Raw genomic sequence first — 14,152 nt, forward strand, 5'->3', positions numbered from 1 at the left:
TAAGCGTCCAACTTCAGCTCAGGTCCTGATCTCACGGCTCGTGGGTTCGAGCCCCACATCAGGCTCTGTGCGGACAGCTCAGAACAGCTCAGAGCCTGGAGCCTGCTTTGGATTCTGTGTCTCCCTCTCTCTGCCCACCACTACCCCTCAACTTGCATTCTGTCTCTCAAAAATGAATAAACATTAAAAAAAATATTCTCTCTTCCCCTTCCCCTCCCTTGCTCATATTATCTCTCTCTAAAAATAAATAAAAGGCCCCAAGGCCCCACACTGAGCAAAATAAGAGTCAAGAGGAACACAGCTTTTACACAGCATTTACAATTTACTAGCTCTTCCAGTGTTTCACAGTGATACAGGGGTTTCAATGATCTAACATGAATGGGCCAAAAGGTGGACCTATATTGAACAAATGTCTTGATTAAATCAGGCTATTATATAATTTTTCAGTGATCTAACATGAATGGGCCAGAAGGTGGACCTATATTGAATAAATGTCTTGACTGAATCAGGCTATTGATGTAATTTTTTGGTCTATTGGTAAGAAGTGTTAAGCTGTCTTCCATCCAGGCAATATCATAGTTCACAGGGGGGGATGTAAATGTCCTAAAATTAAAGAAAAAAAGTTAATTTACTTATAACCCAAATTGCAATATCTATATTCACTTGCACACATTAGCATCTACTCTGCTAATGAAGACTTTCATGTGTTCCCAGTCAGTGGCTCAATTAAAATGTGAAGGATACCTTAAGGGATTAATTCAGCCAGCAAGAGTTTTCACGGTTTACCATTCAAATACTGGAAGTATTGAAACACATATTTCCTCCAAATCGGGTTCCAAGGTAGGCTAAATCCGTTTATGGCTCTAAGAATAGTTCACCAGGGGAGTGTGGTAAATGAAAACTCAGTAAAAGACCAGGGAAAATGCCAATATTGGGTCAAGAGCAGCGTGTACTTCCCAGGGAACCTGACAAGTAAGGTCACTACTAGGATTCTCCATTTTTTTTCCATGTAGGTACAAATTTGTCAGAAAGGGGACCACTTAGGACCTTTAGATTGATGTGTAGGTAAAACCCCGAAAGGCTCTTCTGCCCTTTGTGGCCATGCCTTGTATTTTAGAGACCTGACCTACCTATGCAGGGCTAACACAGTACCAACAAGGCTTGAATGCACCACTCGGCAAGACCTTGGCAAACTCAGTCCATCCATCACATGAACAGGCTGAAGGAAACACCAAGACAGAGTTGAGGACTAAAATGAACATACCTTAAAATTGGAGAGGAGTCAGCCCGTGATTTGCTGATTACACTATCTCATACTGGTTATTTGTTATGGCTCGAGAGAGGGAGTAGGCTAGAAAGATTCCAATCAGCTAAAAACAAAATACAAAAACAATTAAACACACACACACACACACACAAAAGAGCTTAAAGACCTCAGGATATAGGTTTATTTTCCTTTCACGTCTAATTCACTAATAATTTCCTGAAGTTTTTCTCGACAGCTGTGTTTGATACTCAGCAGCACCTAAATAACATTCAAAGAATATAAGGGAAGTTTTACCACTACTGTGACCTGGAATTTCACAACAGTCACTGACAAAAGTCCTAAATGTCATTAAGTTTTGGGGAAACTTACCAGATAACTTATCAGCTATCAGAACAAAAAGGATTTGGCTTAGCATAAGCATCTCATCACATAAAATCTCCATCTGTGAAGGCTGTTCCATAAGCAAACCACTAGCCACAGGTGGCTTTTGAGCACTTCAAATGGGGCTAGATTGAGGCATTCAATTTATTTCATTTAATTAGAACCTTTCAAACGTGCTAGTGGCTATTCTATTAGTACAGATTGAGATACAGCTATATCTGCTATTTTAGAAATGCATTAAGGTTAGACTTCCAAAACCAATCACATAGGTCAAAATGAAGTGTATTAATTCTTTCAGTTTTATCTCCACGATGTTTAATATAGGAAAACCTCCCAACCTCTAAAAAAAATTGTTTAGAGGCACAACACAAAATTTTCATGTCACAGTGAGAAGTAGCACAACTCAGAAAATACAATTTGACCCACAACATAGCACATACCCAACGTAACAGGCACATATTCAATGTGGGGATCGTGTGATCAAAATTTTTTAAGTCAGACCTTATATGCAGCTCTTCAGGCAGTTGCAGCCCAGGAAAGAAAAATCTGAATCATGTAGAATCTTTACTGCACCGAAAAACACTGTTCCCATCTATCTAATGCTTTTGTTTAATTAATAAACTATGATGCTGGAAAACTGCCATTCCCAACAGGGAACCAGGTATGTACTACTAGGAGGTAATTCTAAGTCTTGCTTTTTGTAGTTTCAAAGCATGACAGGCTATGGTCAAAGAGCCGGTAAACTGAGAATAAAATTTAGAGAATTCTAATTGTGGAAAACAGTGCGGGAAAACATAAGATCCAAGGCATCAAAATACTGGAATGAAAATAGCAAAACATCCCCTCCAAAATAAAACAAAGCTACTGTTTTCTTTACTGGGTCTATTTAAGACCCAAACGCAAATGATTGACTCCATATGTGTCTTATATAAAATAAAAGTCATGCAATACTGTGATGAGAAGCTGACACTTTGTGAAAATGTGACTTCTCTGGAAGTGCCCTGAATCCTTCACAGTGGAAATATTCTAGCTTACATCTAACAAGAGTGACAAAACACTCCTAACTACAAGGACTTACCTGGAAGCAAGCAACTCCAAAGGAAATTCCTGCAACCACTCCCATTTCTGACTCTATAATGGTCATCACCTTTATAAAACAACCCTAATGGGAGTGGAAAATAAAATATTAAGTACAGCACAAGCAACAAGGAACACTTCTGCCAAAACAGGAGCTTTAGCTACCACTGCCTTTGTCATTGTATTAAAATTTACTCTTTTATATAACAAATCTTATCTCCTCTCAGGCACAATGTTCTCGACAGAAGTTTGAAGAGTAGAAGTTCCACCTCTTGGATTATGCATTTAAAAGTGTTATTTGCTCATTGTGTGAACTCAAGTGAAATTGTCTGAGCTTCAGTTTCCTCATTTACTCAATGAGACTAATACTTTCCCTGCCTATTTCTGATTATATTTATTGTGACTAAAAATTAAAAATGGAGTCAACTCTGTATTCAGTTAATATTTTCAAATAAAACAATTTTAAAGGCTCCTTACTTCATTGTTTACTTTATCAGCATCTCTCTGTGGAGAACAATTTTCAAGTTTGCAGCAACTCTTGGGAAATCCTTTTTCTAAGTAATAATTAGTATCCTTCCAATCTCTATAGTCGGTGACACCACAACAATGCAACTGAAAAAAAAAACACATTTATAGTTTACATCATTGTAGTCAAACATTTAACCTATCATCTTAGACTGCAATTTGTCCTCAAAACAATATTATACTCAATGATCCCTATCCTAATATTTTTAAGTGGCTGTCCTCAATCAGCATTGTAATTCAACAGATTAGCACCTTTTTTTCCCCTAATAACAAGTGTAACATTTTTGCACTGGACTCATTTTCCTGCTCTAGTTGGTACTAACAGTACTTGGTCTGTGATGTGAAGAGTGAAGAGGTGTACATGTGAGGAGAATGATCAGGAGAAAATGGAGATATGTGACTTAGTATCATCCCACACTTCTTTCCAGTGACCTATCTTTCCAGGGACATATTTTCTCCTGATCAAAGATTGTAATGAGAATATCCTACAAGTGGACAACACCTAGTAGCCAGGGGCCTATTTCTCTTCTCTAAGGAGATAAGGAATGTGTTCCCCACTTGAGAAGCCACCACCTATGACCACTTACCGTATTTTGAATCTTGTCTACTGCATCGCTTCTATAATCTCCCGTAGAGTTATACTGCTTTATAGTTTTCTCATAATTATTCTTAAAACTGTTCTTAATCTACAGCAAAGAAATACAATGCTAATAAATAAAAATTCTACAAAGTCTCTTAGGTTTCTATGTCAAATAAAAAATCCCCACATCTGACCAATGATCATATCTTTGATGATAACAACATGTATGGTAATTAATTTCTACAGTGCAATCCTGTCCTCTATGGGATATAGTCTAGTTGAGAGGATTACTAAGCAAAACATTACAATAAAAGATGATAAACACTCAAGTTCAAAGTGCTATGGGAGCATTTATTCAAGTGGCAGCTCTGTATTCCTGTATCCCTCCCCAAGTTTTTCTCTACTTTAAGTACAAATTTGATGCCTGTAAAATTTTTAAGCTACAAAACCTTACTTTGGGAGACTGTACTACCACACTTTGTAAAACACTCTCATTGAAGAACCTTCACTACTCACCAAATGATTCCCCAACCCCAGGTTTAACGGTGGAACTCTGATTTCTAATTCAATATTAAAGTTTTGATGATTTGCACTAAGTATATCCAATCTGTTAGAAATATGTGGCATAATGAGGCACGTGGGTGGCTCAGTCAATTAAGTATCCGACTTCCGACTTCAGCTCAGGTCATGATCTCACAGTTTGTGAGTTCAAGCCTGGCATCAGGCTCTGTACTGACAGCTCAGGGCCTGGAGCCTGCTTCAGATTCTGTGTCTCCTTCCCTCCCTGCCACGCCCCTGCTCATGCTCTGTCTCTCTCTCTCAAAAATAAATAAACATTAAATAAATAAAAAAATAAATATGTGTGGCATAAGTGGAGAAGGTATCAATCTTGTGTTATAAATTTTGTGCTTTAAATATTGTCCTATCAGTAAAGTTATAAATTGTACTATCTTCACTTCAGTAGGTACTTGTACACAGAAAAAGAACTGGAAATACATGTCATTATGGGTACCTGTAATTTCCTTCTGTGATTGTCAGTCTTTACAATTTTCTAATTTTTTTATTAAAAATGGGTTAGAATTTTTACAAGAAAGCCATTATTGTCAGCTACAGGCAGAAAAAATAAGCATTACATAAAAGTAAGCTTTAAGGGTGGTTTTTGAACTTTTAAAAACTGCCTTTAACTCTGTTTTTTATGTCTAGGAGAATAACTTTTAACATATTAATAGGTTGCCTAATTCAAGCTTACCTCATGTCTAAAAACAAATCCTACGATGGCAGCAACCAGTTCAACCAAAAAAATGAGAGTCAGAAACATTGCATACTGTGGGATAAAAAGAAAGTCCAGGTCAGCATAAATAAGATACATCACAGCAGCAAAGAGAGTCAAAGAAAAATATAGTCTACTCAATCAGTTCAGCATGTTTTTATTAAAAAGGACAGGGGAAACACAACAAAAGTGGGAACTGGAAGGTGAAGTGTTACTTGGGAAGTAACGGGAAAAATCCTAAAGGACCGTGGCCAGTTTCAAGAAACAAAGCCTACAACATATAAGATTCTTCTAAAACCAAGAATCAATTCTAAGGAAAACAAGGACTCACCAGTTTTAGCATCCATGCAGAAGCTCGGCAGGTAGCAAAACAGCCAAAGGTGCCCAAAAGAATAATGACAGTGCCGGTGCCAATGAGCACGAAGGGGACATTGGTGGCCTTCTCATTTAAAAGGGAAAAATAATTCTCCAGGCTCACCTTGCCCCAAATGCCAACGGCAAGAAGGATAACACCAGTGATCTATGTGGGAAACCAGAGAACAGAAAGTATAATATACACTGTATAATAGAGAACAGAAAGTATAATATACACAGCAGCACCTTCAAACCACAAACCACTGGGTATTTAAGATACAATAGGTGTACGAATTTAGCAGTCTGTGGCCACAGAGCTGTGGCTGGGATATGGGAGACAAGGGGTAGGAAGGGGATCTTCACAAAAGGACAAGCCTTGATAAATCCACGATAGATCACCAGGTAACCCAGGAAACCAGGGCAAAACCAGGGGGGCTGCTAGAGAAGGCATCTTAACAAAATTCTTAAACTCCATCTTTTTTTTTTTTTTATAAACAGAAGTCTGTGGCATATCTGTCCTAGGAATAACAACTTATTTAACTGCTTTACTCCTGCCCTAGGAAGAACACCTTCCTGGAGAAGGGAAAAAAGTGTTTCTAGGAGTTCCTGAAACTTCCCCCTCCCCCAACCCCAGTTCGGAGTTGAGCACAGCGTACAAAAGGATACTACACAAAAGCAAGCCGGATGGTAGGTTGGCGGGAGTGCAGCCATTAGTATACTTACCTGTGAAATACTCCCCTCTTACGAAGCAGTGAAAAGAAAGAGACTATTAAGCGAGTGAGCCCTCAGAGGGGAGGGACAAGCCTTGCCTCTCGAAAAGGTCCGGGGACACCCTCTGAGAGCTCTGGGATGTTAACTCCCTTCCTCGTCCCCCGCCTCAAATTCGAATCCTAAGCGCGTCTGTGTCCCAGCACAGCCTATTGGCTGCCACCGTCCAGCACTCCGACCCCGGAGTGGGCAAGATGCCCGAGCAAGACCCCGGCAACTCATTGCCACCGTCAGGGTCACTGCGGCGACAGCCGGCCAACCCCCTCCCGCGCCTCCCTCCCCACCCCGGACCTGAGCGCCCTCTGCTCAGCGTCACACCCCCCACCAAAGCCCGCAACCCCACCCGCCCCCGGGCTCCTCCGTTTCTCACCCAGAAGATGAAAGTGTAGATCAAGAGGACGCTCTTGAAACAAGTAATGACTGGTTTGGTCTGCAGTCTCCGAGACGGGGACGCCATGATTAGCTCAGGACCCTGCCCCGCCGCACCAGGCGAGCGGAATAGAGCAAGAGAGACGCAGAGTCCCGGAGTCTCCCCGGAAACTGCCGGAAACTTACGAGCGTCTACAACTGAGAAGAGCCGGAAACACTGTACAATTTTCTAGAGGGTAAAGTCCGGGAGGCTATCGGGAAAGTGACGACAATTTCTGTGCGCCCCCTGCTGAAGGTTACCGAAAACCATACACAAAGTTCTATTGTCGGGAATTTCTTAGATCTTCAAGTAGAGCTTTCTTAATTTTTTCTCTCAAGGAATCTTTCCCGCTCCCCACCCCTCCCTACCCTTATAACTTGATCATATTGTTCTATCACCAGGAGTGCCAGCAGCACTCTGAGATTCGGCCTTGCCCGCCCCTGGTGCCCTAAAGGGAAAGAAAGGAATGAAAAAAGAGGTTAAAAGTGATCTAAGAATCTTTTATTACATGGCTAAATATCCTCAAGAAATATATTTCCAATGAGAAAGCGTATTACAAAGCGACACGTACAGTCATATGTTTTTAGACAAAAACTGAGGAAAAGTAAAATTTACCTGAGTGGTGGTATTAAGCTGATTTCTTTTTCACTTGTTCTGTGATTTTCAATTTTTGAACATTGTTTCATGTGGTGGGGAGCGGGGCATTAAGAGTGAATGGACTGTGGGAAGTAATCACTTCTTGAAAGAATTCCAAAGTTAGTATGAGAGATTGTTAATGAATTTGACAATTTTCCTACAGAAATTTTCAAAATCCATTATCTTTCTCCTCTGTTATCCTCTAAACAATTGGAAAGTCGAGGGGAAATGTTCTAAAGTAATTAATATTGAAATGTAACATCAGCTATCAACAGTAAAGTTTTAAAAAGGGAAGGTGCTACTGAGAATGTCAGGTAAGTGTGACCTCCCCCCTCCACATTTTAAATGTTAAAACTGAACGGCACTGTATATTTGAGCCCCCTGGGTTTTCAGATCGAGAACCAGCTGATCACAGAGAGGCTGAAACTGAAAGTCACACAACTAACAGCAAAGCCAAAATTAGAGATCACTGTGCTTTTCGATCCCCTCCCTTTACACCAGCCGCATATGGTATTGAGATGTGGCGTGTCTGTCCATCTCCCTAAAATTCTCCCAATTGCTTAGATCTTCCTAGAACTTGAGACAGTGTGCTCCTGAGGAGTTAAACTGCTTACAGAATGGGATCAATCACCCAAAAGTTTTCTGTCCCAAATGTCCAGAGGCAGCCCTGAGTGAATCCAAGGGGTAAACTGGAACAAAAGAAACCCAGCCCTCTTCAGGGTCTCCGAAACATTGGTGACAAAAGCTGAGGCTCTTTTTGTTTGGGGCTTGAGTTCAGGAAAGGCCAAATGTAAAGACAAGTCTCCAGATAGTTGAAAGGCCTAGAAAATTTGAACTATGCAAATCTGCAGAGCCCTAAAGGGTATTTAAAGTTCCTTGTTACATCTGTGAAATAGGGAAATCTCATAAAGGATTCATGTGCATGTGCTTTGCTCAGCACACAAGAATAAGCATATATTTGAGCTATAAGTTAATTCTATGCCTGTAGTTACAGGGAAAAAAGAAATGAGCCTAGACCTTATAGATACTCACTGTTTCCTGCTTTCTGGTACCTCTTAGGCTTCAAGAGTGACTAAATGAGCCATTGAAATTGCCCACAATTTAAATAGGTCATTTACTTTTCATGGGAACCTCAGAATAGAGAGGTTTTTTTATCTAGTCAGGTTCAAAGCAATTCACAAAATGAATTAAATACAAATGAATTAAGGAAGTGCTATAGGCATCCTGGTCTCCCATTTTACTTAGGAACATTAGTTAAATCCCTAGCATTCATCTTTCCAGGAATTCAGGACAGGTATAATCAAGAAGAAAAGAAAGATTACCAATGGGTGTGAAGACTCAATTTTCCGATTAATGGAAAATACATACTTTGTGAAATTTTCTCTGGCCCTTCTTGCTCCCTCCATAAAAATATATACTTGTGAGAAAAAATAGTTACTTCTAGGAAATCTGAGTTGATACCTAACACCAACAATACTATAGATATGTATGCTCCTTTATCCCTATGGTAAGACACAGAACATTTAAGTTTCAACCAAAAACAACTTAACTCTTAAGGAAAGTTTATAATTGTACATCCCTAGTAAACTATGGATGGTACTTAAAGTATGGAAGTGTATTTTTTTCCTATTAAATCATGTATGTAGATGACTCCACATTTCTATGTTATGTATAATGAACTGGTTGATCTATATTATAGCACACAGAGTATGTATTAAGGTGTGGTTTCTTAACTAAGGTGTAAGCTCTTCAAGGGCAAAGACTGAGTGTCCAGTGAGTATGTGCTGTTTCTTGAAGGATGGGAGTAAAAGACAATATCAGTCCCCTATGCAATCCATCACATCATCACTGACATAAGCTTAACATCACAAGTGGGCATTTACTGTATTGCTATTATATTGCTATATATATAAAGAAGAGGTGATGCCCAGACTTTTTTGCTTGAAACTTTGCTTTAAATATATACCACAGAAACATAAAACAAGAAAGTTACATTGACTTGGTCACACAGAGCTTCCCTGTACTTTCAATATTGTCTTAGGACCAGCTCCTATAGCATCATGCCAGATGTCTGAGATCCAAGAGAGCAACTACTAGAGAATGAATATTGCACCAACAGTCTTTATCCTAAAATTTTATCCTAAAATTTTAAAAGCCTAACATATAAACACATGGGGAGAATGGGTAAAGTATACATCTCTGCAACTATAAACACTGAGGGAAGGTTATCAGGAAATATAGCAGATGTCAATTTTGAGAGAAACATGTGCCATAACTACAAGAAATGAGGTTGAGGAGGCTCTAAGTAAATGCAAAGCTTTCTCCCTAGGCTAAATAACAGTATGTGAGGGGTTCTCATATTAAAACAAACAAGTATCAAGGGAAGTCTTGCTAACTTCTTGTCATCTTAAATGGAAGCTTCCTCTGAAGCTTAGATTTGTACCACGTTCTGGAAGGGAGTTTCCTTGTGAGCCCACAAGCAAAGGAATATTTTTGTGGCTGAAGAGAAAATGAAATAGTTAAAGCAAAAGCCACATCTAATTTCCAAGAATGTGTTGATTTTCCGCCTCTCCCTTCCTCTACCACTTACAATGCTGCTTTGTTTGAATAACAGTCAGTGCCAAATTAAACCAAAGGCTGACACAGAATTTAATATTCCTATGGCCGCAACACCTTGCACCATTGCCTCTCACTCTGCTACACCCTCTTACCCTGCTGCCATGTCACAAAACCCAGAAGTTCAGTTTACTTCAAATTTAGGCCTGGGTCTGGGCCCAAACCCAGACCAAAGGGGCATCTAATCCCACCTAAAGTAATATAAGTAGTAATTCTCTAAGTCATAAGATACATATATTCTTTAAAGCATTAATATTGTAATACTTAATTGTACTATTGATATTACATTCTATTGTATATTTATATTATATATAGTATTATCAATATTATATTCCATTATATATTATATATTGTAACTATAATATTGAGCATTGAATATGTACTGTTGCTAAGCGCTTGACAGGTGGTACCTCATGCATACATCACAAGAGCTACCTTATTGTGAGGTCAAGACTACCACTGCCCTCACTTTACAGGTGAGGAAACAGGTTCAAAAAGGCTAACTTGCCTAAGACCAAGCCCCTCCACCTTCTGTTTCTCTCATCAGAAATAGGGTCCACTCTATGATGAGACATGGCTGCCATTGTATAAATAGATGTCTTGGCTGGGAATAACCAAGCAAAGACTGCTATATTCAGATGTTTAACCACAAACAAGGGCTCTTAGAATCCCCTGAGTCATAAAAACCTCAATGATTTCCCCAATTCTTCCTTGTACTTGGGGGTTTTGTTGAGTTTTACTTTTGCCTTCATTCCAATAGCCCAATCACCTAAGACATAACCCTGCCCATCCCAGAGTGGCAAAGTAGAGTTCAGTACTTTTTCTGGTTCAATCTGTTTTCCTCCCTCTTTATGACCACAAAAACACTTGTTTGATGCTGAAAATATGGGGGAAAGGCAAATATTTTCCTTAAGTATTGTTGCTCTTTGTTTTACATTCCATATTCAGTAGGGATTTGTGTCCCTTTCTATTAATTTCCTGTAACCTTCAAGATTAAGTTTAAGTGTTGTTCTTTGGAATTTAAACTATGTCTCCCCCAGGAAATATGATATCAGCTTATTTCCTACTGCTTTTCCAACATGAATTTCCTGTTCCACAATAAGCCATTATGATTATCTCCCAATAAACAAGATCTGTTCCCTGTTCCCTTCCCATTCTCCAACCTCACTCAAAATTCCTACTCCTTACTTAAGGTACATCCCAATCCCAACTCAACGAGAGTGTGAATCTACCCCCTTTAACCATCTCCCCACAATAATCCACACACACCTCTTTTTCTAGCATCAGAGCTCATAGTCTGACCACTCACATTAACTCAGATCCTTAGCCAATTACTATGGTACCTGCTTGCTTCTCTACTTACCTGTCTTACATCCTGCTGTCTACATGTTCAGAAACTACTGAAAAGCCAGTGTGGCAGGGCTCTTGCACCCCCTTTTATACTCTCCCCAACACCCTAGGACACAATGCTTAATTGATGAACTCATTTGGTTTCAACCAATCCCTGTTGAGCCCTTTGGTTACAGCTGGTCTCTGAGACTAACCACTTAGTAGTGACTTAAGGTTTGATCAATTCAATTAAATAAACTAAATAAATGTCTAAGCCATCCCAACATTACACTATCACAAACAAAACAATTAAGTTGAGCTGCTGGATAATGTCTTCGAACATTAATACTCCCTATCCTAGGAACCAGTAAAAAGACACCAACTATTTCATTCAGAATATATCTTATCTCTTATTCACATAATGACCTTACCATTTTCAGTTTCTAATACCTTTTATAGAATCCCTTCAACTACCTTTGGCTAAGTGCCCATCATAAAATTTAAAAAACACCTCTTGTTTATTTTCTTAAAATCTCATATTACACATTACAACCATCAGATTAACATCATTTAAACAGGTAATTTGAACATCATCATTTAAATAGATAATTCATATGTACATAAGTTTCCTGAACAGGAATATCTTTATTCCTATTGTGTCTTGTGTATTGTTATTATTTCTTCTGTGAAATTCTCTTCTTTGTCTGTTTTTCATTCACTTTTTTTCCATCTACTCCTTTCATATTCTCCATGAATATTTTCCTCCCTTTCTAGCCCTGATCTTGTCTGTTTTAAAAAGCTCATAATATACAATTAGGGACCCATAGAAATGAGAAATACTCTTGAATGGTATTAAAATTCACAATTTCATGTCAATTTGCCTTAGTGTTCTAAGGAAGTTGTTTCTACTTTAGTTTTGTTAAGCTTTGCTGAGACCTTATCTAGGCAAGTCAGTTTCCACATCTAACATTTCTTCAAATAATATGTTATTGACTGCCGAGGAACTTCGTATTGAATGTCTTCATGTTGAAAATAGTACTGAACTTTAAGAACTTTACATTTGTTTATGTATGGATGTTGTCGGTCTCTTTGTATGTCTTTGTCTTATCTTCCCAACCAAATCACAGAGAGGTGTTTTATTTAACCTGACACCCACAATGTCTGACACAGTGTTATCCACACATAGTGGATGCTGAAGAAATGCTGGGTTTTTTTTAAATGACCCCTCTTATTTTGCATAAGCTTTTTATCTTGCCCATCTTTGTGCTTCACAGAACTGCTGCTGGTCTCCATATACACTTACTTTGATCTCCCTATGATTTCCATATTCTCCTCCTTCACTTTCTTCTTTAATTTCTCTCTGCCACACCTCTGTCCTGCTCCCTCCAGCTATGAGTGGGACATGAGGCCTTACACAGCATCCTCAGCCTAGCATGTGCTAGGCTCTGTGTTGTGTGCTGGAGAAATGAGGAAGACTAAGGCAAGGTTGTTGCCCCCTAGGCTCTCATGGTCTGGGAGGGGACAAAGATGAGTCTGAGATGAACAAACTAGTAAAGCAGAGGATAGTGATTGTCATGGGTAAACAATGACAATGAATGTGATAAACTTGTAATTGAGATATGTACAAAGTAATGTGATAGAAAAGGAAGACAAACCCGATCTCGCTGGGGTGGGCTGAGGGAAATTTCTCAGCAGCAAAGATGGATACAGTTTCAACAGTCCAGGAAAGGGAGGAAAGGAATACAGGGTAGAGTCAGTATGCCTGGGCAAAGGTACCAAAGTATGAAAGGAAGAGTAAGAAATTCAGTACGACCTGATGAAGTGAATGTTTAAAACTAGGCTGAGGACATAGATGGGGTTTGCTTGTGAAGGGTATGGAATTCCCTGCTAAGAGCTCAGACTGTACTCTTTGCCAAAAGGTTTTTTTTTTTAAGAATGAAAACAACCCTACTATAAATTAACCCTACTATAAATTATTACTCTGCTCTCTCTCCCTCTCTCTCTATTACACACACACACACACACACACACACACACACACACAAACACATGCACTTAATAGATTTACTATTTCCTAACACCTGAGTTTAGAGTAAATTTTTATATCTGAGTAAAAAGGCCTCACAATCTGGCCCTACTGCATCTATTCAGTTTTGTTCCCTATCACTCTCTTGATCTGTCTAACCAGTTTGCCCATTCCCCTCTGACCTAACTATGAGCTATTATTTATGTGGTTTCCCTTGCCCCAGAGAAGACCAAGGCCTACCTCTCCCCACAGAGTGTTCACACAGTCCTCACAGTCTATACCATAACTTTTAGAATTTTATATGGTCATATATTATTTTCAAATTGTTTATGTCCCCCTTATCTCCCCTCCTAAACATAATCCTCTGGGAGCTGTAGAGTAAGATTCATTAGATGAAGGATCAAACACTTCATGTTCACCACTGTTCTCTGTTCTTAGCTTATATCAGATGTCCAATGAAAGCTAATTCCCTAAACACACACAATTGTAATCAAGAACATTTTTATTGAATGTCTGCCTCCTACATTCCATGACGGCAAGGATTTTTTTCAATGTTTATTTATTTTAAGAGAGAGAGCAAGTGTATGAGTGGGAGGAAGGTCAGAGAGAGAGGAAGAGAGAGAATCCCAAGCAGGTTCTGGCTGTCAGCTCAGAGCCTGAAGCTGGAGGGGGAGGGGGGACTCTGAGATCACAACGTGAGCCAAAATCAAGAGTCAGTCGCTTAACCTACTGAGCCACCCAGGGGCCCCAGGGCAAGGTTTTTTGTCTCTTTTGTTCACTGATGTTTCTCAAGTACCTAGAACAGTATGTGGCATATAATACATGCTCAATTAAAACTTTTGAATTAATTATGCGTTAGGATGCCAGGGATTTTGTCTGTCTACCATCCTTAACATAGTAGAAGCATGATAAAC

General features: G+C 39.2%; 1 protein-coding gene across 1 annotated transcript; it reads right to left on the minus strand.

Annotated features, from left to right (window-relative positions):
• Positions 1-302: 302 nt before the first annotated feature.
• On the minus strand, positions 303-11,297 carry TSPAN6 (tetraspanin 6). The gene is made up of 9 exons (XM_047845048.1): positions 11,247-11,297; positions 6,593-7,079; positions 5,432-5,620; positions 5,080-5,154; positions 3,838-3,936; positions 3,203-3,337; positions 2,727-2,810; positions 1,265-1,370; positions 303-603 (listed from the first exon to the last, which is right to left on the minus strand). Exons 2-8 carry the CDS (start codon positions 6,677-6,679, stop codon positions 1,302-1,304), a joined length of 738 nt encoding a protein of 245 aa, XP_047701004.1. The 5' UTR covers positions 6,680-7,079; positions 11,247-11,297; the 3' UTR covers positions 303-603; positions 1,265-1,301.
• Between the last annotated feature and the right edge of the window lie 2,855 nt (positions 11,298-14,152).

This window comes from Prionailurus viverrinus, chromosome X (genome assembly GCF_022837055.1).
Source record: "Prionailurus viverrinus isolate Anna chromosome X, UM_Priviv_1.0, whole genome shotgun sequence".
Classification (NCBI taxonomy): Eukaryota; Metazoa; Chordata; class Mammalia; order Carnivora; family Felidae; genus Prionailurus; species Prionailurus viverrinus.